The following is a 22717-nucleotide window of genomic DNA, read 5'->3' on the forward strand; positions in this document are numbered from 1 at the left end:
CCTGCACAGCACCTGTAACGTGTGTGGAAAGAAAATAACCAGTTGGCCCGCTATCACTAATCTGAACTCTGCGTTTAAATTTCTCTCAACATAGCTATACCCATCTGATGCAGTCTGAAACAAATAGTCACATAGTTGCAATCAAGGGATGATTCTAGAAATTGTTTCCTTCCACTTCTAGTTACCTCTTCTAATTCTTGACACTCCAAAACATTGTTGCAGATTAACCTTGTGTCAGTTTTATTGTCTGTACATCAAGATTCAAAGCCTGCTTTAGGACTGGGGGTAAATCAGTCTCTGGAGATAAATCTGTGAGACGTGTAGTTTTAAGTTATTGCAAGTGGGCTCCTTTGCAATGACTATTTTCTGCAGTCAGACACCTAATTCAGATCTGTCCTTTTCCATAATGTAGTCAAAAAGATGAGATGGCATTCAACCTTTAAATTTTTAGCGCTTATGCCAGTGGCATTTATGTCAAGTTTGGTTTCTTCTTTTCCAATACAGAATGTAAACTGGCGCTTCTGTTACACAGAAAGCCAGCAATCCACAGCAAACCAATGATTATTATCCACCCTAGTTGAGCATTTTAATCATTCACATAATCCTACACCTTTTTCTTGCCCCTCACAAGCTTTCTTCTGTTTTCTCCATACAAAGTTTGTATTGTTTGCCTTCTCTCTGGCTCCATGAAACTTTTGTGTCAGATAGAGGCACAACTTCAGAAAAAGAAATGCAGAGTCTACCTGACCTGCCTGTCCTTTTCCAAACCTTCTCCATAGAATAACTGTCCCTTAATAAATTACTGCAAGGATCAGATGTGGATTTGAGCCTCCTTACTTGCAGGTTAGTTCTCCCATTTCCTGTTAAAGTGCAAGTAGTTGCTGCCTACAAGGCTGCAGGCAGATCTGCTGTTTCCATGTGTGTGGAATGTAATTGTTACCTGAATTAACTTCTCAGCTGGGCACCGAACCTGCCCACAACCTGGGTACTTTGGGGGCTTGAGGAAGGAAAGACCACAATATTGGTGGATCTGGGTACAGGTAAATTCTGAGATTGCCCTGGATCCCTCACTAACTGGGAGAAATACAGGCCTGGTCATGAGCAGAATTTGTAGGAAATCTAGTTATTATGGGGGCATTTTGAAAATAATTAAGTGGCAGCAGGATGTCTTGGTTATTTTGTAGATCAGTGTTGAGCTTTCTAAGGAGTTGGGTGAGCTGAACTAGTTCAAATCTTGAAGAGTGGTGCTCTAATTAGCCAAGTCTCTCTTTGTCACATGCAAGAATTAAGTCTCAAAGTCACTGCCTTGATGCTTCTCACAGAAAGACTCTTGAAAACAACTAGTTTAACAACGTCAGGAGTTTACCACAATGTGCAATTGCCATAAACATTTCATGTCTTTCTCCACACTGATATGAAGGAAAATCAATCAAGTAAAACCTCATTTTGACCATCAGTCTTTGCAGGTGGATTACCTGCAAAGTAGTATAAGTATTCAGTAGCATTAAATAATTTTCAGGTTTGGAATCTTAGAATGTAATAGCCTTTCATTTATATATATATTTGTGTGTGTGTCTTTGTGTGTGTGTGTAATTTGGTTAAAATTTTGAGATGTAATGTAATGTAATAAAAGTATAATTTAATTAATTTAGGCACAATTTATTTAACATGTAAAGGCTATTTTAATTTCATGCTGAAAATAGACTAAATGACACTTAGAGCTTATCTGTTCTTTGGGGTTTTTTGTCCTCAGAATGTTAGTGAGTTAAAATTGGAGCCTGTAGAATAAAATAGAAATAATAAATATAATAAATAAAATAAATACATATTATAAATAAATATAATAAATAAATAATAAAATAGAAATAATAAAAATAATAATAAAATCTTTGGAGAAGAGGAAGGCAAGCCAGAATCATTATTTCCTTTTCAGAGGCAGAAACATCAATAGATTTCTGTAAAAACTTCAGTTTTCTGTTATTTTTGCTGAGTGAGTCTCTTTTTATTTGATAAATTACTTCCATGGTTAAAATTTTTGGTTATCTCTTTCTAGCCAATATGTATGATTAGAATTTAAATAGTATTTTTCCATCTGAGAACACATTTTGTATAGGTAAGAAAAATGCCACTAAAGTTTTCCAGTGAGCTCCCTTGCTGAATAATATACCTGATGAAGAGGCCATTCTTCAAGTCTTCCTTCTGGAAAGGTGGGAATATTTTTACTTGAGTAGTGAGTGTGGGGAAGGTTAGTATTATGTAAAGTGATGAAGCAATACTCTGAAGTTCTATTATTGTCACTGTTCCAAGCTCTTAACACAGCGTATTTGAAACTCAAGCAGAAGGAAGAGGGCAGGAGTAAGGTATGATAAGACAATCACATCTCCAGGCCATGATCGACTTGGACTGGCTGCAGAGGCTTTAACAGCCTCTTCATAGAACAAAATGGAATGGCTTTCACTAGAGAACTCTTAGACCCCTTGTATCTATTCAGTCAGCTTCTGGTACCTCAACATCAATGTACTGGTGTCTGTCTTATTCTGCTGTCTTTGGGCTTTCACATCTGCTGTCTGGCCAAGAAAAGATGATGTCAGATGCTGTTGCAGCATGGCAGGGTGGTAAAAATGGTGCAACCTTCTTTGACACATCTCCTTCAGAAGCTGCTCAGAGTGATGCCACAAGAACAGCCATTTCAAAACCATACACACACACCCCACAGATAGCTCAGCAGAGGAAAGTCAGGAAGGGCCTGTGCATGATATATTCCACCCAGGGTTTATTGCATCCACTCCACCAAAGGGACCAGAGACTAAAGACAGAACCATGTGGCCTGTAGGACTTCAGTGTGGGGTCAGAGACCAATGACCTGAGGGCACAGGGGCAGGCAAAGGGCAGCAACCTGCAGGGGGGATGAGGGAGGAGTAATTGGGGTGGGCAGTGTCAGCTGGCCAGTGGGGGAAGCAATCTAATGTAGATTGGCAGTAGTGCTGCAGAGCATCATTGGTTAAGTCCTCTCTATCAGATGAGGTGGGGAAACCTCTATGATATATTCTTCCATAGCAAGGCCCTGCGGATTTCCCTGAGGGGAAGGAGTCAGAGGATTCTACAAGATGCTGCAAATGTGTTTTGTTTTCTTCTAAAAACTAGTAATATCTGAGAAAAATGAAGAGATGGTATTCTCTACTTGCCAACTAGTAAAAAACTTAATCTAGCAAAAGGTAGGCAAGATTCAGGAATCAATTTAATGCAGTTTTATTTCCATGCTTTATTTTTAGAACCCTGACAAGTCGTACTGTCACCAAAACACGAAGTTTTACAGTCATTTGAGTCAAGAGAAATAATTTCTCAGATAATTTGAAAATGTGGGGTAGGGGCTGGTTTGAAGATGACAGTCTCAAAGAAGAATAGTAATTCCAAAGCTGGATTGATATTTTGGTTTTAGACTCTCCACATTTTCTACGGATTTCCAAGAATTGTTCATGTACTACAACTCACTCTTGCCATTAGAATTTCAGGTGCAGATGGAGTGGTTTCCATAGACCTGCTATAAGCCATGTGCCACAGATTCAATGCATAGGCTGCAAGCTGGTATTTGGCGTTGTTCTAAAGCCACCAGTCTGTTCTGAAATGAGGCCAAGCTTCATGAAAAATCCTGATTTTTCATTCTTGTGTCTACATATTTGCCATTTTGTTAAAGATATTTTTCTTCTTCTTTTTTTTTTTTTTTGATAGAACATAATTTAATATTAGATACAAAACATATTTTTAAAATTGTAAAATTCTAAACCTACATAGTCAGCACTGCAATATGTCAGATATCTGAATTCTCTTATAATTATTATATACTTTACATGCTTTCAGAAAACCTTAGTATTGTTTTAACTCCCTTTTCCATTAAAATAACCTTTTAATTGGTTGGAACTATATCCTAAATTTGATGTGTTCCAAACATTTGTTCAGCAAAACTGACTGATGATTACTTCTGGACCTAAGTTTATTACAAGAAAAACAAAAATGAACCCTCTGTGGAATTTTACAAGATTTCTGGAGAGGAAATGCAATATCCTCTTTGTAGCACAGAATGAACAGATATTCTTGTCTCAAATTTGCTACCAACTTTCCGGTGTTAACTTTGGACAAGTCATTACATTTCTGCTGGCAATTTTCTTACTTTGTAAAAGAAGCTAATATTAACTTGCCACCAAATAATTTGACAACTCTGAGTGAATGCTTGCAAAATCCTCTGAAAAGTCTGATGGAAAATGTTATGGAAATCCACTCCTCTGCTAGCCAAGGAGGATATTTACAATAGGTCCATATTGTATGTAGCGAAATAGAAATGTTCAAGTGTAAAACCAGATGAGACCAAGACAGATCTAAAATTAAATGCAGGAGGTATATTTTGACCTTTCAACAGAAATTATATAAGCACTCTTAGGTTATAAATAGTCCTTTGTTTTCTTTGTCTTTGTCTAACACTCAGAAGAAACACAGGGTCGGTTGTTTGTTGTAAGGAGATAGGGCAGTGCTTTGGAGTGGAAACAATTGTGCACTGTTCTTTATTTATACAATTCCTATAAAGTTTGTAACTAGTATCTGTTGCATTGCTTAGCACTTTTTTATCTTCAAACAGCTTCAGGAATAAAGTTTCTATTCCTGAAAATGACAACAGCAGAAGAAAACAAAACCAGACACCAGTCCATTTCCAGCATGAAAGTTTCTTTCTTCTTTCCTGTATTGATATGTCTGAAGAGCAAAAAAGACAGTGCAAGACTATTTTCAAACTGACACAAACACACTTGTATATTATTTTTATTATTTATCTTCTGAAAAAAGAGAAGAAATGTGCCCACCTTGAAACAAAACTATTTATATTAGCATTAAGGAATATGATACTGGATTCTTCACAGAATGATGTGTGTGCATGTTTACAAATATTCCCTTGAACAACCAATAAGTGCTTAATCAGTAGCAATTTAATTTTGTGTCAAAAACATTTAACAAACAGAAACAACAGAAAACTTACCCTGAAGTCAAGTAATTGGCATTTAAGAAAAACAGAAGGATGGAAGTACCACTTTTTTCTTTTTTGTTTTCACACTTTCTATGATTTCTCTGGGGTTTATATTATGGAAATCATGTTATTGACATTAAAATATATGTGAGGCAAATGGCTTTATTAGATACTGCATTTTGTGTCATTTAAATTTTTAATCACCTTTCAAACCCATTTGTTTGTTCCATAACTTTTCACTGATAATAATTATGATTCTCCACAGTAAATTGGAATAAGCAGGCTGCAGCCAAGAAGACATGATTAGGCTTGTGTAGTAGCAGGCATCAGTTTAAAAACCAGGGACGGTGCAGTACTGTCCAGTCTCTGCAGACTACTTGGAAATGCACTGGAAACTAATCAGACCTTGATTGCTTCAGTCCTGACTTGTTGGCTTAACTCCCATTTTCCCTGGTTATGTTGAGAAAACCTGTCATATTGCGTGTAATCCAGTCCTCGGAGTTTAAGCAAATTAAACACTTGGGATCAAATTCACAAGTAATGTAAGACCATGAACTTAATAGAATTATACCAAAGATAATTTTTTTCTCAGTGATGTTATTTAATGGCTCTTTTACGTAGTGATTTGTGGATTTATGAAGCAGTTTAGTGGCTCTGAGGACTTCACTCAATTATGTCCAAAAATCTTTCTCCATCCTGTACACTGAATGTCTGCAATGATTTAACTAATCCAACTTAAGGAAGAAAGAAAATTCTGTCTCTGTGACAACTCAGATTTGAGTCTCTTTGCTGAAACTGTCAGCAGGATACCAACTAATGCCAAATTTGATACCGTTTTTATAAAGTGGTCACTTGTCCACAGTGAGCTGGATTAAGGCCACTTACCTAACAGTATTCTCCGGGCAGGAATTTATCTTTAGATGTTACTGCTGATGCCAGATTTTTACTAGTAATCATAGATCTTCATTTGAAATTATAACTAAAGAAAAAATAAAAATACTGATTTCAGAATGTTTCCTGTAAATAAAGCCTGTGGACCCAGGCTCTATAGGCTGCAATTATTTTATTCTAGCATCATGAAATGAAAGACATAGCTAAGCATGAGCATGCCACACTTCAGGTGCTGTTAGGAGCAGAGGTGTCTGTAGAAATGTTAGTAGTTCTCTCTTCATTTAAATTATTTCCTCAGCAGAAATAGCAGAGGAATACTAAAAAGGCCTTAAGCTCTTGCTGAAAAATAGCAACATCTGCTAAGGAAAGGGGAATTCTAACATGAGGATTGCCCTAGCTGAACTCTGTTCTTGCTTCTTTCAGCCATTTGCTATGTGACCTCCAGTTAGCTATTTAACAACCTTGTGCTTATTATCACGTGTGAGTTTAATATACTTACACTGCTCTGCCTTGGAGAAAGTCATGGGCCTCAACTTGCTTGTGTTCGAAGAGAACCTGAGATTATTACATTAAGTGTGTTGTACAAATGCTAGATGTTGTGAATTTTTGAGTGAGCATCTGCACACATGGTGTGGAGACAGTCTCAAAACAGCATTTTGAAGATAAATGTTATCTGCATGAATGGCAATACAAAGCACCAACTGAGGGCAGTAAATTACATTCCAGCCTACTGTTCTGGATTTTGCAAGTGCCTGGGCTCCTGTGTACCTCCTAATTAGGTGGGGTGAGCATGTTCCAAAGCACAGTGCCGCCGTTCCTGCCACACATCCACGTCCTCCTGCCCGCACTCTGCTTTCCTGTCCTTCATCCGCTGCCTGCCCCATCGTTGTGTACGCACCGAGGCCGGGTTTCTCAGCCCCGTGGCCATTCCAGGCCCGGCGATTAAAGCACCACGGCGTCAGTCAGCGGGCCCGTCCGGTGGGGCGGCGGGCGCAGCGCCCCCGCGTCCCCTCTGCCCCGCAGCGCATTGGCTGCGGCGGCGGCCGCCTCGCCGGGCCCGCTGGGGTGCCCCGTGCCGGGCACTGCCTCTGACCTTCTCTTCCCTTCCCTCCCCTTCCCCGGCGCTGTCAGAGCGGATCAGCGGGCGCGGCGCTGCGATGGAGCGGCGAGCGGCGACGGCAGCCGCTGGGAGAGGAGGAAGAGGAGGAGGAGGAGGAAGGGAGAGATTAGCGCTGTGCCGGCTGGCGCAGAGGCGCGGCTGAGTGCTCCAGCGGGAGCCCGGGGCCCTGCGGACTGTGCCAGAGGCACAGGCGGAAGGAGCGGAGATGCGGCCGCTCTCCCCGCGCTGCTGAAGCTCCAGGTCACTCGCCCGGAGGAGGGAGGCCGGGAAGGTCCGTCCTTCCCGCCGCTCTGCGGGCGCAAAGGGTGCCTGTGCAGTCCCCTCCTCTCGCTTTTATCCCAGCCCCGGAGCAGGAGCCGCCGCCGCCTCCTATCCCTTCCTGCGCTCTTCCCACCATGAGCGGGGCTGTTTTCACCTTATAAAGATGGCGGTGTGGGATCGCTGCAACCTTTAGACTAATGACTGTCAGAAACATCGCCTCCATCTGTAATATGGTGAGTGCTGGCGGGGGGCGGGCGGCAAGGCAGCCCCTGCGGGGGCCGGCTGGGGGGCTGCCCCCGGGGCGCAGCCCAACCGCGCGGCTCCGTCCCTTGCCCCAGCGGCGGGGGAGCCGGGCAGGCTGCCGAGAAGTGCCTGGGATGGAGTTGGCCGACGGAGAGTGACGATGTCCCCAGGACTTTTCCGGGAGCAGCCCGGGCGTGGGCCGGGGAGGGACGGAGATGCAGAACCGGTGCGAGGCCCCCCGGAGCGGGTCTGACCCCGGCCGAGGCGCGTTACAGACGGAGCCGTGGCCCGCCCTTCCTCCGCCTACCCTTCCTCCTGCCCTAATACTGCCAAAAGACCAAAGTTGGGTTCTGAATCCACATTAAATCAGTGACCCTGTTTAACCCTCTCAGGCAGGCACCCTGTGGTCTCCTAGGGCCAGGAGCTCCCCAGATTACACAGAAAAGAAGGATGATTAGATGTCTAATACTCTTTTGGATCCCGATGTTAGGTGCCTGTTCTAGGAAGTCTTGGCTTGAGAGCTAACTTGCACTGCATGCTGCTCGAAGAGAACTGGTGTTTATGAAGTACTCTTCAACCACTTAGCTTTCTCAAAACCAATTAGGCAATTAGGAAGGAATAAGGAAACATTTATATTTTTGTTATGTTCACTTCGCTACTTTTCTCCCCATGGAACAGTTGAAACGATGCTTTCTGCCTTGTTTGGGTTTAATTTTAATTCTAACAAACTTGGAGCACCTAGTTTGGTTTAGGTTTTGAAACTTCTTGGCAGGAGGAGGAAAAGCTCAAACTCTGTCAAAGAATTTTTAATACAGTGAGACTGTAGCAAACTTGCCAAATAAATGGTTGCATGCTAAGCATCCCAATGCAAACAGAAGAGAATCCTATTTTTGTTCATTTTGGTTTTTTAGTCTGTATTTTTCACCCTTATTTCCAGGTTCTTCGAGAGCAGCTACGCTCAGTTGCCAGCTTCCCTCCATGTGGTGCCCCAGCATGCCTTGTGCTGCTGATGCCACACATACCATTCATCTGCCCTGGAGAATGGAGCCTGTCTCTAGGGTAAGGCAATGGGCATAGCCCCAGAGGCCTGGCTCCTGTGGGGTCTGAGTGATGGAGTGCAGAGTGAAAACCTGCTGCTCTTCCATGTGTCTGCACTTCCACTTAAGTGGGATTGCTCTTTTGTTGCAAATCAGATGCCTGGGAAATCCTATGCGTAGGTTCGATTTGAACTCAGCCCTCTAAGGTTTCATTCATTTCATTCATTTGAAATGCCTGCTCTGAAATGCAGAGGGTGATTTGGTTCTGGTTAAAAGAATTAATACAAAATCCAGATTTGAGGTATAATAACCTGGGTGCTCACCTTCCTTTACCAACAGTAATTGGTTTCCTAACTTTTCATTGTTCTTAATAATTTCCAGTCCAGTGAGCCACAAATACTGCAAAGAGTACAGGACTGAGGAGAACACCTAGGTGCACTTTCCTTCTCTCTGAGGCAGGCTCCAGTTTTTACTGCTGATTAATGGTGGATGTGATGGCTTGGTAACTGTATAAAAGAGTACTGCATGAAGGGGAGCTGGAGACTCATAGGTGGATGTAAGACCTTGGTATAAAGTACTAGGAACTCTGATTTTTTTCGTGTGCTTCAGACAGATGCACGTGCACGCAGCATGATTCTCCCAAAGACATAACAGATTCACAGCAGAACTGATGAGGTTGTTGCAGTGGTGTGCTGCTCAGCTGTCATTGCCAGTATATCCTGCAAAAGTAGTATCTGAGAGACAGAGAGACCAAAGGGAAGAAGGAGAGCCCCAAGCCGAAAAGGGGGCATTCAAGGATTCATACTTCAAGGCAGTTCTAGCTGATGGTACTGTGACAGAAGGTGCAGTCGATTCAATGTTACTGATGTTTTGAGGGTACACATTCCTTGAGGTCTGTGTATTTAGCTTTTACAGATGCCATGTCGTGTTGGTCACATTTAGTTTTTTTCTTGATAACCCTCAGGGACTGGAAGTTCTTTTAGGTTAAAACCATGGAATTTTAGACAGCTACAGGAATTTGGGGCTGTAAGAGAAATACAAATTCTTGCAAGTGTTGGCAACATTGCATTATAGCTCCTCCAAAAATGTGTCCACTCTGATGAGGTGATGGACTCGAACTCAGTGGTCTGTAGAAGGAGCTATGACAACCTTCCAGAGGGCTAGAGGTATAAAAGTAAACTTTTGCCTTTTTAAAACCTAAATATTTGCCCTAAATATAATTTGATTTAGGACATCTGTAGAAATCTATCTAGAAAGATGCTGAGATGCTGATTCCCAGACCTTGTTCCTGCACTATAATATAGTTCTTGAAAACTGAGTTCCTGACAAGTTGTGGACTATGAAATATCTGTGTAGTTCTTAGGTAATGTAATATGTTTTTCTATATAATGCTACATAACAGTAGGTCTCTACGTTTTTTAACCTGATTAAACTCAGTAATTAGAAAAAGGGATTCTGGTCTTTATTTTTTCCCATTTCACTTAACAGTGTTCATAGAGGTTTTTTTGTTTTTTGAAAAAAAAAGCCCCCAAATCCAAACAATGATGTCTGGTTGATTTTTAGGGGTGGTGGGGGGAGTAGAGGAAGAGAGACAGAGGCAGCAATTGGTCCTGAAATACTTGTCCTTCCCTGAATGCAACTTAGATTGTGTTTTCAATGGTAGTCCTTGACAAAGTTTTTTGTGTGTATTTGTCCAATGTTTGCTCTTGTGTCCTGAACAGAAAAATGTTAATGAAATTTAAGTGAATTAATTGAAAAACCTAGCTAGACAGCATTTTTTTATGTATGTTTGCTATTAAGTTGACTACCTGATATTTGATATCTTGGGTTGTAATTCTGATCTAAAGATGGTAGAGACTGTTAGTCTTTTCAGGAAGGATCTAAAAAAGTGTAGTGAAGCAAGAAAGACAGGGACAGTATTTAACTCACTTGCAAAAGATACTTAGTACTATATATTCACTGGATAAGCTCTCACATGCTGAGACAGACACAGTAGGAGCTAGCCAGTAAGAAACAAATATTTGGCTGGGGAAGTTTCCACTTGGCACATTTACTTGTAGTAAATATTTAAATGCACAACTTTCTAGAATTAAGCAAAATTCCTCTATTGTCTTTTAGCAGTTTTGTCCCCTAAGTTGTAATAATAGCAATAGTTCTAGTTATTATTCACTGATTTGCTTAATGAGAATTAATAGCTAAAACTTGTTCTGAATGGGTGGAGGAGATGAAGGCAACTGTGCCTGAGGGATTCAGTAGGATTCATATGTGGGCATGATGGCCATGCTCACTGAGAAGGGAGTGTAGTCTGCAGGATGTTCAACTCACCTGCCCTTCAGTCCCTGTGAAAGCTTATTCACTCTGCACACCATTTTCACCACTGAGGGATGTATACAATGTATACAAATTGTCATCTTTTACGTAGGACAGGTACAACAGATGTGAAGAAGCATAAGATACCTTGAAAAAATTCTCTTTGAGGGAATACCAACAGCCAGTGCCTCCTAACACTGGTAGGCTGCAACTAGGGATGTGATGGAGCTCCTATAATGCTGTAATTCTCTTTGCTTACTGTTTCTATGGAACAACCCAGTGACTCAAGTACCAAGTCCTGGTTCAAACTTTGACAGGCATGCTGGCATTTCATGCTTACTGAAATCCTCTGCAGTATGTTTCTCTGTTGATGAGCTTTAGGTAAAGCCTTGAGTTCTGAGTTAAGCTGAGTGCTGCAGCTGTGGCCCAGGGATATTACTGTTATGTGCAGTGAAGGACATCTAACCATTTCAGAATGTATGACATACATTTATACTGATCTGGCTAACAAGCTCTGTGGATCATATTTTTCTCCTTTAGAATTCTGTTGAGAACAGGTATTAATTCCCTCCCTTTCATAATTTTGTAATAGTATTTCAAATGTTCCAATTAGAACTTCATAGTTATGAATGACAATTAATAAACAGAACAATCTAAACACATTCAGATTTCTCTGATACAAGGTATCATCTGAGATACCTCATAGTTACTCCTGTCGTTGTAGTCGTTGTATAGATATCCTTTGGAATAAAAGTTGCAGTTCTTTGGATTAATTTTGGAGTTTCATGTTGCTCTTTCTTCTCATAGTCTGATAGTTATGAGTTTCAGAAAAATAGCTGTTGTTATGCATGAAAGCATTCACACAATTCATCAGGAATTATGTGAACACCTGTGAATTGCAGCTTTCATTTTAAAATAAACAAACAAGATAGCAAACAAACAAACAAAGAGTTTCTAACAATCCTAGAAATTGGTTGTAGAGAAAAAACGTGCAAACCTAGGAGTCTCTACATTCAGGAAACAAAGAAGAATAAATGTTGGAAATTTTTTTGTTTAGTCTCTAAAATCATACTATTAAATAATTACAGCATTTGTTTGAATATAGGGCATTGGCAGAATGAAGACTCAAACTAAAATGGATTTGGAAAAAGCTTTATACAAAAAGAAGCCCCTACAATTTTAATGCTGAGAAAATACTAAAATCCTGTTTCATACAGGAATAATAAGAATATTATTCAGTTACAGAATTGCTCATCATGATTTTCAACTGGATTTATTCATTTGGACAACCTGCAGTATATATTTCTTCATGTCTTATCTATCTTCCCATAAATACAGATAAAGGCAAAATAATACATGCCAGACAGTAAAAACAGTTATCTGAAGGCATATTTAGATTGATAATGGAAAAAAAATTATGTCTAATAAGATTAGACAGTTCAAGCAATGCAGTTTTAAAAGCATAGTCTCAAGAATGCACAATTTCAATATGACATAGAAAATATAGAAACAAAAATATGAAAAGTATGGAGAATATGAAGTGTAATCACTGTAATAACTTTCTGAAGTAATGAGAAACTTGAGAGTATGGCTGAGAAATGGGTACTGGACTAACAGACAGGAAGTGTACATTCTATCAAAAGATGAATGGAAGTCCACAAAATAGCTCTTTTATTGGATAGAGGAGTATATGCAAAATGAGAAATATCCTAATATATAATTCCCAAAATATAACCTCTAGTAATGGTGGAAGCTTGTATTGCATGAATACCTTTTAATGGCTAAAGTGGTTATTATGTACTTCTTAGCTATTTAGAAAGTAAGCGCAGAAGGACAATTCATGAGCACAATGTGTAGTAGTGTACAGTGTTTTTCTGTTGCCAACACATTTTATGAAAAATCCTTTACTTAGGATTTTTCCTCTCTTGAGAGCTGAGAAGCCTCATAAGCAGACTGTAAACAATTCTTATCTGCTGCTGTGGAATGCCACGGAAAAATCTGTGATAGGCCCCATCAGACTGTTTCCAATTAAGAGCCTATCACAATTCACCTGTTCGGCCCGTCTCGGGCTGAGAAGAGTTCAGTTTACACATTCCTTTTTTATTCTTAGCTTAGCCTTGTAGTGAAACCTTTCTCTTTACTCTTTTAGCATAGTTTTTATATCTTATATATCATATCATAATTAATCAAAGCCTTCTGATACATGGAGTCAACGTTGTTGTCTCTTCCCTCATCCTGGGACCTCAGAAAACCCTGTAACATTTTTCTATTAGATGCATGTAGTCTCTGGCTTCATATTGCTGAATTAAACGCAAACCAGTGGTTATATGAAACACCTCAGTAAAGGAACCTCTCAGTTATAGGTCAGCAAGGCTGAGTGAATCTGAATTGTGGAAGAGATGACATTAAAAGCTGACTCTGGACCCTGATTAACTGTGTGTGGTGGGCAAGTGCCACACAGGAGATGAGGTTCTGATGGATTTGACGAGCCACAGTCTGTGGGGTCTAATTCCTGGCCAGTCAGAGAAGCAGTAAGTCAGTTTCCTTCTGCTGACCTTCCTTTAGCCTTAGAAACTGTCCTTGGTTAGCTGTTTTGTAGGTACGCTTATATACATTTATTACATACATTATGCACTTAACACCCCAGGATATCATTGCTTCTGGGGAAGAAGTATCCCCACTGTCAGGACTCCACTGTGAGCATGGTCTTGGGTATGCTCAGCCATTGCAGAAAAGGCTGAGGTTTTCAAACCAAACTGGATATTGCGTGTTTCAGTTATTGAACTTGAGTTTTTGATTTCACAATTAATGGCCTCGTAACAACTGTATATAATGTATCCTATGACAATGGAGTCTCCAACTGTCCGCTGAATATCATAAACCTGTGTTATTTCTGATGTAGGTCAGACAAAGTTGGAGATTTCCAATGATAGGAACTACATCACATTTCCTAATGTCACGCTGGAATCTACATTATGGTAATTTGAGCTTGATACTTCTCATCCTGGCCATTGCTGAGGCCAAGACTAGTTTCTTCCTGTAACAAACTGTAGACTTGAAAATATTGTCATGCCCTTTCCTGCATTATGCAGCCTTTTCTGTCTTATGCAACACAACCTAATTCAACCCTTCTTTATAGGTCACTTTTCTCTTGAGTTGGGTCTTCCATTTTGACTGGCTTCTTTTGGATTCTTTCCAGTTACCTTTATCTTCCTTGAAACCAGGCACCTAAACCTGGATGTAAGATGTCTTACCACTGACAAGTTAAACAGGAAAGTTACTTTAAGATCTTAGTAGACTACCACCTGCAAGAATTGATTACGTTGTCAATATTTGTTGCTGTGGTTTTGGGGATTTTTTAAATAACACTGCATACCTGTGACTTGTTCATCTTATACTACACAGAGACTTTTCCTTTCTTTCTTTTCTAAAACATTACTACCTTAGTCAGCTGTTTCCCATTTTGTACATGGTGATTCTTCTCTTCATGTGCAGAATCTTGCACTTGTCTCAGGTCCTTAGAGGATTTCTCTAAAAGAAAAAAAGAACTGTAAAAAATATTTTTAATTCTAAACCTGTCCTGCAACATAGCTGCAGCCCTCATTACACACCTTGGATGGAGATTTAATGAGTGTATTCCTACTTCTGTCTCGAGATTATCAGAGTATTCCAGCTGGTGCAGCTGTGATGAACTTTAGAAGGTGCCATGCTTTTCAAATGCTCTGAGGCAGCACATATGCAGTCTGAAGAAGCTAATAATTTGTAGGCAAATCTTAGTTTTGTTTTGACTCATGAGACCATCTTGAGGCTATGGGTTCTGAAGAAGGAAACTGGCCAAAACCAATGGTTTTTCTGCTGCCTCCAGCAAAAGCCTGGGTGACACTAATCCAAAAACAATTAAGCTGGGGATACCGAAAGACTCCCAAGAGAATATTGAGTTGCAGTTTGGTAAAAGCTGTCTAATCTTGTAAAGTTTAAAGGTCAATTTTTTTTTTTTAAATTGCTTATGGATATAGACACTGGACCTGCAACACTTCAATAGAACCTCACTTGCAGTACTTGGTTGCTTTGAGTTTTGAGAAAACCAGCTTTATCAGCTATGTAAGACTGAGTACCTTAAAAACTCTCTCCAAGGTTTTAAGTGGTTCAGGATTTCAGGTCTTGCAATTTTTATCCATTTCTTGGAAACCACACAGTTATAGGGCTGAAATTATTAGTGGTATATATGATACTTAGATCTGTAAATAGAGATAGTTTAGTGTACCCAGCAAGAAAAAAGGTTAGGCCTCTCCTTTCAAGCTCTTATAATTTGTCTTAATGATCAGAAGACTCTTTGGAAAAAACACACAAAAAATAATTTATTTAGATACATTTTGATAAATCATCTCTCCTAAAAAAATTTGACTACACAGTGGTTTTTCAGCCAGTCAAGGTTATTTTGCTGTTTACTATGATCTTCTCTGTGTTTTCATAGACTCATGTCTTTCCTCTTTCTTCTTGTGGTAAAAAAGACCCAAAATAGCTTTGCTGGAGGAACAAAAACCATTTCCTTGCAGAATGAAGAGAGAGCTAATCTGGTTAAATTCAACTATCTTGTGGGACTTAGACTTAAAAAAAAATTATAGAAATGCTTCATGTTTGGCATTTAATATTGATGAGTTTTTAAGAAGGCTGGTTCAACCATTCAGTTACTCACCATATCTTTCTGAAAGTTGTGATTGTTCCTGAGGATAGCTAAAGTCTAGCACTGGGGACAGGTGATGCATCTTTGAAAGCAGCTGCATGTTTGCTGCATGCTGTGCTATTGCTAGTTCTCCTTTTACCCTTGATTCTTTGTTTTGCTCCTGGGAGCTAATTTCAGGTTTTTACAGTTGCTTCCTCTTTTTTGAGTTATCACTGCCGTTTGTTGGCCAGGAGACCTTCCCCATCTTTCTTTATTTTCTTTTTTCCTTCTCTTCCATGTGCTGTGCCTTCCAAAATCCTTAAACTCGGGCTGCCTAGCCCTGAAGCCATTTCTATTTTTACTCTAATTTTTCTTCTACCAGCCCAAACATCATCGTTAGTTTGTCTTAAGTCTTCAGTTTCTCCCTTCAGGAAACTATTGTGTTGCTCTTGCTTTCCCCAAATACTAAGAAAAAAAGAAATCTTATCTATAAATGTATATGATCTGAAACCCTTTGTCATGGACCAGCCATTTTCCTTCATTATCTCTTGCTCTTTTTGCATTTAAGTTTCTGTTTTAATTATTCAATTTTTATATGTTTTTCAGTTACATTTTTAGATTTTCTTGTGAACATGATATTTCTTCTTATTTCTTTTTTTTTGTCTTTGTACAGACATATTTTTCTGTACAAAGAAAAATTTTATTAATTTTTTATTTTTCATACCGTTTTTCTGTTTATTTAGTGATACCCAATTAATAGGTGGCTCATAAAGAGTCCTAATTTCTTTACTGTATCCATCTACTTTAAATTAAACACACATATATTTCTAGAAAGTTAGTGTAATTTTTATTGCTCTGCCACAGTATGAAGTTTAGTCTGCTTTGCTTCTTCTGTTGACATTATCTTTCATATTAACTCTTGTCTATTTCTCATCCTCTATAGAATAATTGTATTTAGATTACTTTGCTACATCTGATTTAATAAACTAATCTGGTGACTTCTTTTCTATCCTGAAGGGTTTTTTTTAATACATGCCAAAGTGTAAAGAAACAGCAGTGGATTTTTACCTAATCTGTTTTATGTGACCCAAAGCACAAATTAAAGTCTTAGCAACATTATCAGAAATTTCAACTGAAAATAAAACCAGCAGTCTTATTCTTTGGAAAGTCCAGGGCAAAATAACAAGAGGAAAAAATATAGGTCATATGGGCTGAATGTTTTTGGAGCCATGCTGTGGCAAAAATCTTGGCCTGAATTGACCTGTGCTTGGCTATGTCTCCAAGGCTGTATGTCTTTTTACAAGGACTGAATACTGATTGGTAAAACTGAGAAATCAAGGTTCCAGCACCACAGAATGCATAGTAGGAGTTTCCACATTGACCTAGTTCTCACCCTCATAAGGTCTGCATACCACAGTCACAGCACTGCATTTCCTTCACTAGTGTATTCTTTTAAATCTCCCTTACTGTCGCTATACTCTGATATGACTTTATTTAATACTCCCAAATCCCACTTCATTGACTTCTGCAACCTCTCCTCATTTCAGGCTCTGTAGCTACACTGCTGGTCCTGCTTATTTTTATGGAACTACAGGAGATTCAGCTGTGGTAGGCTATTTCTCCTAGCTGAAGCTTTTATAAAGCAATAGGGAGTGGTTGCATTTAAATATCTGAGCAGGTTTTCGCTGTAGAAGTAACCAAAATTTCTTGCTGGGAGAGAACAAACACAAACATGTTGGAAAAATAGTCATAGTTGATGTTTGCTGTAGATTAACATCAGTAGACTAACTAATATGTTTTCCATGTTATATGGTTTATTTAAACTGAATTCTGAACCACCTTTAACACATCCCTAATAATATACTTTTTCCAGTTTAAACCTGGATTGGGTGTACAGTCTCTGGAATACCTGGAATACTAGCTTGGCAAAATTTCCTTCTTCTGTCCTCATGTCAATTGCTTATTGAGGAGACTTCATATACAAAACAAATAATTTATATGCAATGTGACATAGTTTGAGTTTTACTAAGTGGCCTGTCTGTCTACATTTTTTTCTCCATCTAAAGAATATATCCTTTTCTGAAGCATCAGGTCTCTGTGTCTCTTACCCATGTTCCTAGACTTCTTTTTCCATGGATTTAACACTATATTTTTGGAGACCTCCGAATAAATTAAAATCAGACTGAAATTGCCTTTGATACAAGAAGGCCCTACTCCTAATGGAGTGTGAGTGGGTTATGTCACTTTACTTAAAGATTGACTTTAGCCTCACTGTTTTGTTGGGTCACTGTCACACTGTACTTTATTTTATATTTGCAACAGCCAAGGCCTGGACTGGGAGAGGTAAAAAAGCTCCATGATGAGATGTTACTAAGGATGTGGTTTTTTTAACAACAGGTACTTTAGAAATTTCTGTGCAATGTGGAGTTTTTATACGAAGATTGGTTAGTATACATCATTAATTTGTTTGGTTTTCAATGGTAATTTTGTTTGGTAAGTCCTGATTCTTGATCTTTCTCACAATATTTACAAGAAAATTTAATTACAAGAAAGGGCTTGTCCAACCATCTGGCATCCTCTGAAGTAAGAAACCCTGGCCCTGGAGGAAAGGCAAATGAGTAATGTAGGAGCAACTAGTTAGCAGAGCACTTGCATCATACTTGTCTAACAGAGTACATTAACTTGTGGTTTTATGAAAGTGTAGGAGGTTACTTTTTGGAGATAATATTTTCCATGAACTGTAGAGGGAGAATATATTTCAGTGTGAAGAATACTTCCTACAAAACTAGAAAAACATCCATTTCATTTTTCTTTTAGGGAACTCAATTGTAATGTTCAAAGTGAATCAAAGAAAACCTTTGATCTGAACACTGTACAATGAGTATTAATATGAAGATGTTTTTCCTCAGAAGCTGCATTAATCTTCTGTAGTCATGGTTCTCTTGTATCAGACAAGGTTTTGAGGGTAACAGTGGCTGTTTCACTGCTAATATCAAATAGGCAAATATTTATCAGTTTCTTCCCTCTTGGAATGGTTGGCTGAATATGTGCATCTTTGGCAAGGCTGACTTTCCAAGCAATGAAACTAATCTTCATGTGATAATTATCACACTGTCATCTCTGTTGAATGGTAGCCAATAATTGCTTTGTATTAATCAATCTTTTTTTCCCAAGTTTCTCACCAAGGCTTAGCAGAATCTGGTGAGAACATTTATCCCTTATGAAGCTTCTGATGAAGGCTTGTGTCTCTAAAGTACTTCAGTCTCAAAGGATTTTCTGGGAAGTAACATATACTTGGTCTGAGCAGTGTCAGAGGATGGAGCCAAGCTTATAATGTGTGTAGGAGTGATGACAATTGCTTTGGCAGCAACCTACCTTACTTGCTTAGTTATTTAAGCTTGTTCAAAAATGGGCATTTTAATATAGAAAACGACAGGTAACATACCAAATTAGTGGTTGTGCTTACAGACCAGCAGTTACCTAAACAACTTAGGTGTTGAAGATACAGCTGAACATAACTTACCACACTAGGGCACTGACTAAGAGATCTATCTTGGATTTATGTGCTCCTGAATGTTAGACAGGACAAAATGACAGGTTTATTACACTTGCTTTCAGCATCTGTGATGTTACTAGAACTGGGTGCCAATCTGAAGCCCAAGTATCGTTGCAGGCCGATGTTTAATTCAGAGGGATTCAGAGGAGTTTCAGTAATGCTTAGAAAACCTGCCTTCCATCTAGGAGCTGGTTTTTAGGGTTGTATTTAAGATCAACTACTGTCTTTATGAGACAAGAGAGTAATGGGATCCAGATGGCCATGTACACAGTAAAAATAAGGGGGATGTGGGTGTGGGAAGAACCACTGTTGTGACCTGTTCATTTCTAGTCATCTATTACTGGAGTGTCCATGCCAGGCCAGCTCAACTATCCAGATTTGCAAATATTTTTAGTGGCTCATGAGACTGTTGTGCCTATCAGTAAGACAGAGTTAGCTTGGCTAATCATAGCTATAAGGAATTAATTATTTTTTGTCTTGATACTGTCCATAATTTTACTTCAGAATCTTAATATTCTAAATATTTTCTTCTTTTTTAAGGTGTTGTTGTTGTTGTTTAGTTTGTGTTCTGACATTTTTTCCTTTGTTTTTTCTTTTGTATAGGGCACCAATGCCTCTGCTCTGGAAAAAGACATTGGCCCAGAGCAGTTTCCAATCAATGAACACTACTTTGGATTGGTCAATGTAGGTGGTCAATTTTTATGTTACTTGAAATTTGCTTAGTTCCTTGGTTTTGTTTTGTTTTGTCTTTCTCTCTCTCCTGCTCTTATCAATCTTATTCTAATGCAGGATTGTCTTTTTTTTAAGTGCTGCTCATGTTGCAATTTTAGGCAAAGTGGGTTATAAAACTGTATCAGATGTTTGAAGATGGCTTCATACACCCCCAGAGAGAACAGTTCTATGAATATTTCCAGGGATTAGAACACACACTTAAACAAAATTAAAAGTCTATTTTAGGTGTGAAATAGGATGGAGGAAGTGATGAAAGTATGTACAAGTTTAGGTACAGCCTTCTGCATTGATGACTCTTAGGAGGAGCTTTTTATTTGGCCAAGGAGAAAATGAGTGAGAAGAGTGTTTAATCACCTGTTTGTTCCCATAGAAATTATATAGATATAATAATTTTTTCCATTTAAAACATTAGTCATTCTGCTACTGAGCAGTAAGATAGAGCCCAGATACGGAGATAAACTTAATGAAATCCACTACAAAAAATATTTTTCTTACAAGTGGAAACCTTTACTTTGTATCCTAGTTAATTTAGAATACTGCAGTTTTTTCCATTAAGTGCCGTGGTGGGTGTGGAAATATATTTCTACTGCAACTACATGGCAAAATGGCTAGTTTGTAACAGAGACAGGAGTCAGAATTTGAATGAGCAGCTAGTTTTGTTGTGATGCACAGGGATTAATCTTGTTTTAAATTCTGCATGGCAGTTTGGGAACACCTGCTACTGTAACTCCGTGCTGCAGGCATTGTATTTTTGCCGGCCATTTCGGGAAAATGTATTATCATACAAGGCCCAACAGAAAAAGAAGGAAAACCTCTTGACTTGCTTGGCAGATCTTTTCCACAGTATTGCTACTCAAAAGAAAAAAGTTGGAGTTATTCCACCAAAGAAGTTCATATCAAGGTTACGAAAAGAGAATGGTAAGTACAAAACTGAAGGTCTCTAGGGTATTCATGAATTGATCAAAGAAGTATAAATACAGACTGAGCAATGTGATCATATTAATCAGAAACACAGCTTAGATTTGTAAATTGCTTTTAGTACTTTGTGGGGTGTATTATTATTTTAGTATCTGTGTATATGACATTATGCATGAAATGACCACACCAGATTTCATAGGCTCCCAGAGGTGTGTGAATTTGTGATGTTTTTACAGCGTGGTAGGGCAGACCTTACTGTAGGGTGAGCTAAGGCTGGGAATAGGGTGACACTGCTGTAATTTTAATTTTTTTTTTTTTTTTTTTTTTTTGTGGAGTATGGCAGAGAGAAACATTGAGGGCAGCTGGCAGTATAGAAACTATGTGACCTAGGAAGGCTGCAGGCGCCACTAATTCCAGAGGAATTGTCTGCATGGAGGATAAGGAGCTGGGTACTCGTGGGGTGGTCAATTGACTCCACATCAGCTGCTGCTCTGGTTCTTGGAAGTGGTGGACACAGTCTTTCTTGATGAAGCATCAGATCCCTTTTGACCATTAAGTTGGCAACAGCTTATACCTAATCTTGTACCAGTTCTGTCTAAGGGATGTGAGGAACATCTTGAGATAGAGAAGCCTGTCACAGCTCCGTTTTGGCCTGGATTCATATCGGTGTGGATGGTATGCTTAGAAACAGAGAGGCTTTGAATGAAGAGACAAAGTATGAGCCAAACACCTGGAAGAAATTGCTTCCTGGTGACAGCATATAAATGGGTAGACTGTTCATTTCAGAGCAGACATTTGAAATCATGAAAAAGTTTAATTCTGAGTCATCTAGTGATAAATGCCCCCACACTGTTGGGGATCACTTGTAAAGACTGGACCTTTTTTAAATTAGTGCCAGACTCAGTGTGTATTACCCTGCTTATATGTCCAGGGGCTAGACACTACAAAGCCAACAGTTCTGTACAATATTTTCTGAAATCCATGTGAACTTTTTCAGGAGCAGGGGGATAAAAATACACATTTCTGGGAACACACATTCTTTTTCCTTTGACATGGTGGGCAAGTTAAGCCTTTACTGGAGAAATCTGTACTAAATCACCACTGGAATATTTTCCCTTCTTCCTGAAAGCAATTAGTATTGAACAGGACAAGTCTTTTCCCATCAAACTCGTGTGTGAAAAATGAGCTTTGTTAGGCTGTGTTATCATTACTACTTGAAGTGAGTTAACCTTGACTGGCTGCCAGGTGCCCACCAAGCCTGTCTCTCACTCCTCCTCTCAGCAGGGTGGGAGGAGAAGATAAGGTTTTTTCCCTTCATGAGTTGAGATCAAAGTAGTTTAATTAAAAAAAAAAAAAAAAAAAAAAAAAAAAAAGCCAAAAATTACATGCAGAAACAAAGGAAAACCAAAGGAGATTGAGATTTATTTTCTACCTCCCATCAACAGATGATTTCCAGATACTACCTGGGACGTAGGGCCTTGGCATGTGTAGAAGTTTGTTTGGAAGAGAAATATCTTAATTATGAAAACCCGCCCATCTTTCCCTTAGATTTTAGTGATGAATATGAAGTCACATGGCATAAAATATGACTTTGGCCACTCAGCTGCCAAAGTCATCTGCCTCGCCTCTGTCCCCTTCCCAACCTCTTTCACACCCAGTCTACCAGGCTTTGGGCAGGATGAGGGACAGCCTTGATGCTGTGTGAGTGCTGCTCAGCATCAGCTGAAACACTGGTACACATTCACCACCGTTTTAGGCACACCCTGGGGGCTGCTGTGAGGAAAGGTAACTCCATCCCAGACACAGTACACAAGTATGTGTCAGCATCCAATGGCCTCAATTTTCCCAGCCATGTGGCTTACTGTCAAAACTCTGTGATGTTCCTGAATGTCTGAGGGACTTGGGATATGGAGATGGAAGTCATGCTGACTAAAGTTGGGCAGTAAGTGTCTAGTGTAAGAAAATAATTTAGGAT

The 22717-nt window shown here is 39.3% G+C and overlaps 1 protein-coding gene across 2 annotated transcripts in view; it reads left to right on the plus strand.

Annotated features, from left to right (window-relative positions):
• The first annotated feature begins 6973 nt into the window (after nt 1–6973).
• USP46 (ubiquitin specific peptidase 46) overlaps nt 6974–22717 on the plus strand; it is a 31931-nt gene continuing 16187 nt past the window's right edge. The window contains exons 1-3 of one of the 2 annotated variants that reach the window (XM_009100459.4): nt 6974–7516; nt 19696–19776; nt 20529–20742. In XM_009100459.4, the coding sequence (XP_009098707.1) occupies nt 7481–7516; nt 19696–19776; nt 20529–20742 (331 nt within the window). In that variant the 5' untranslated portion in view covers nt 6974–7480. Of the gene's footprint in view, nt 7517–19695; nt 19777–20528; nt 20743–21077; nt 21418–22717 lie in introns of those variants that run through there. The other variant, XM_050973778.1, reaches the window with a different exon arrangement.

The sequence above is a fragment of the Serinus canaria genome, chromosome 4 (genome assembly GCF_022539315.1).
Source record: "Serinus canaria isolate serCan28SL12 chromosome 4, serCan2020, whole genome shotgun sequence".
In the NCBI taxonomy this organism is placed as follows: domain Eukaryota; kingdom Metazoa; phylum Chordata; class Aves; order Passeriformes; family Fringillidae; genus Serinus; species Serinus canaria.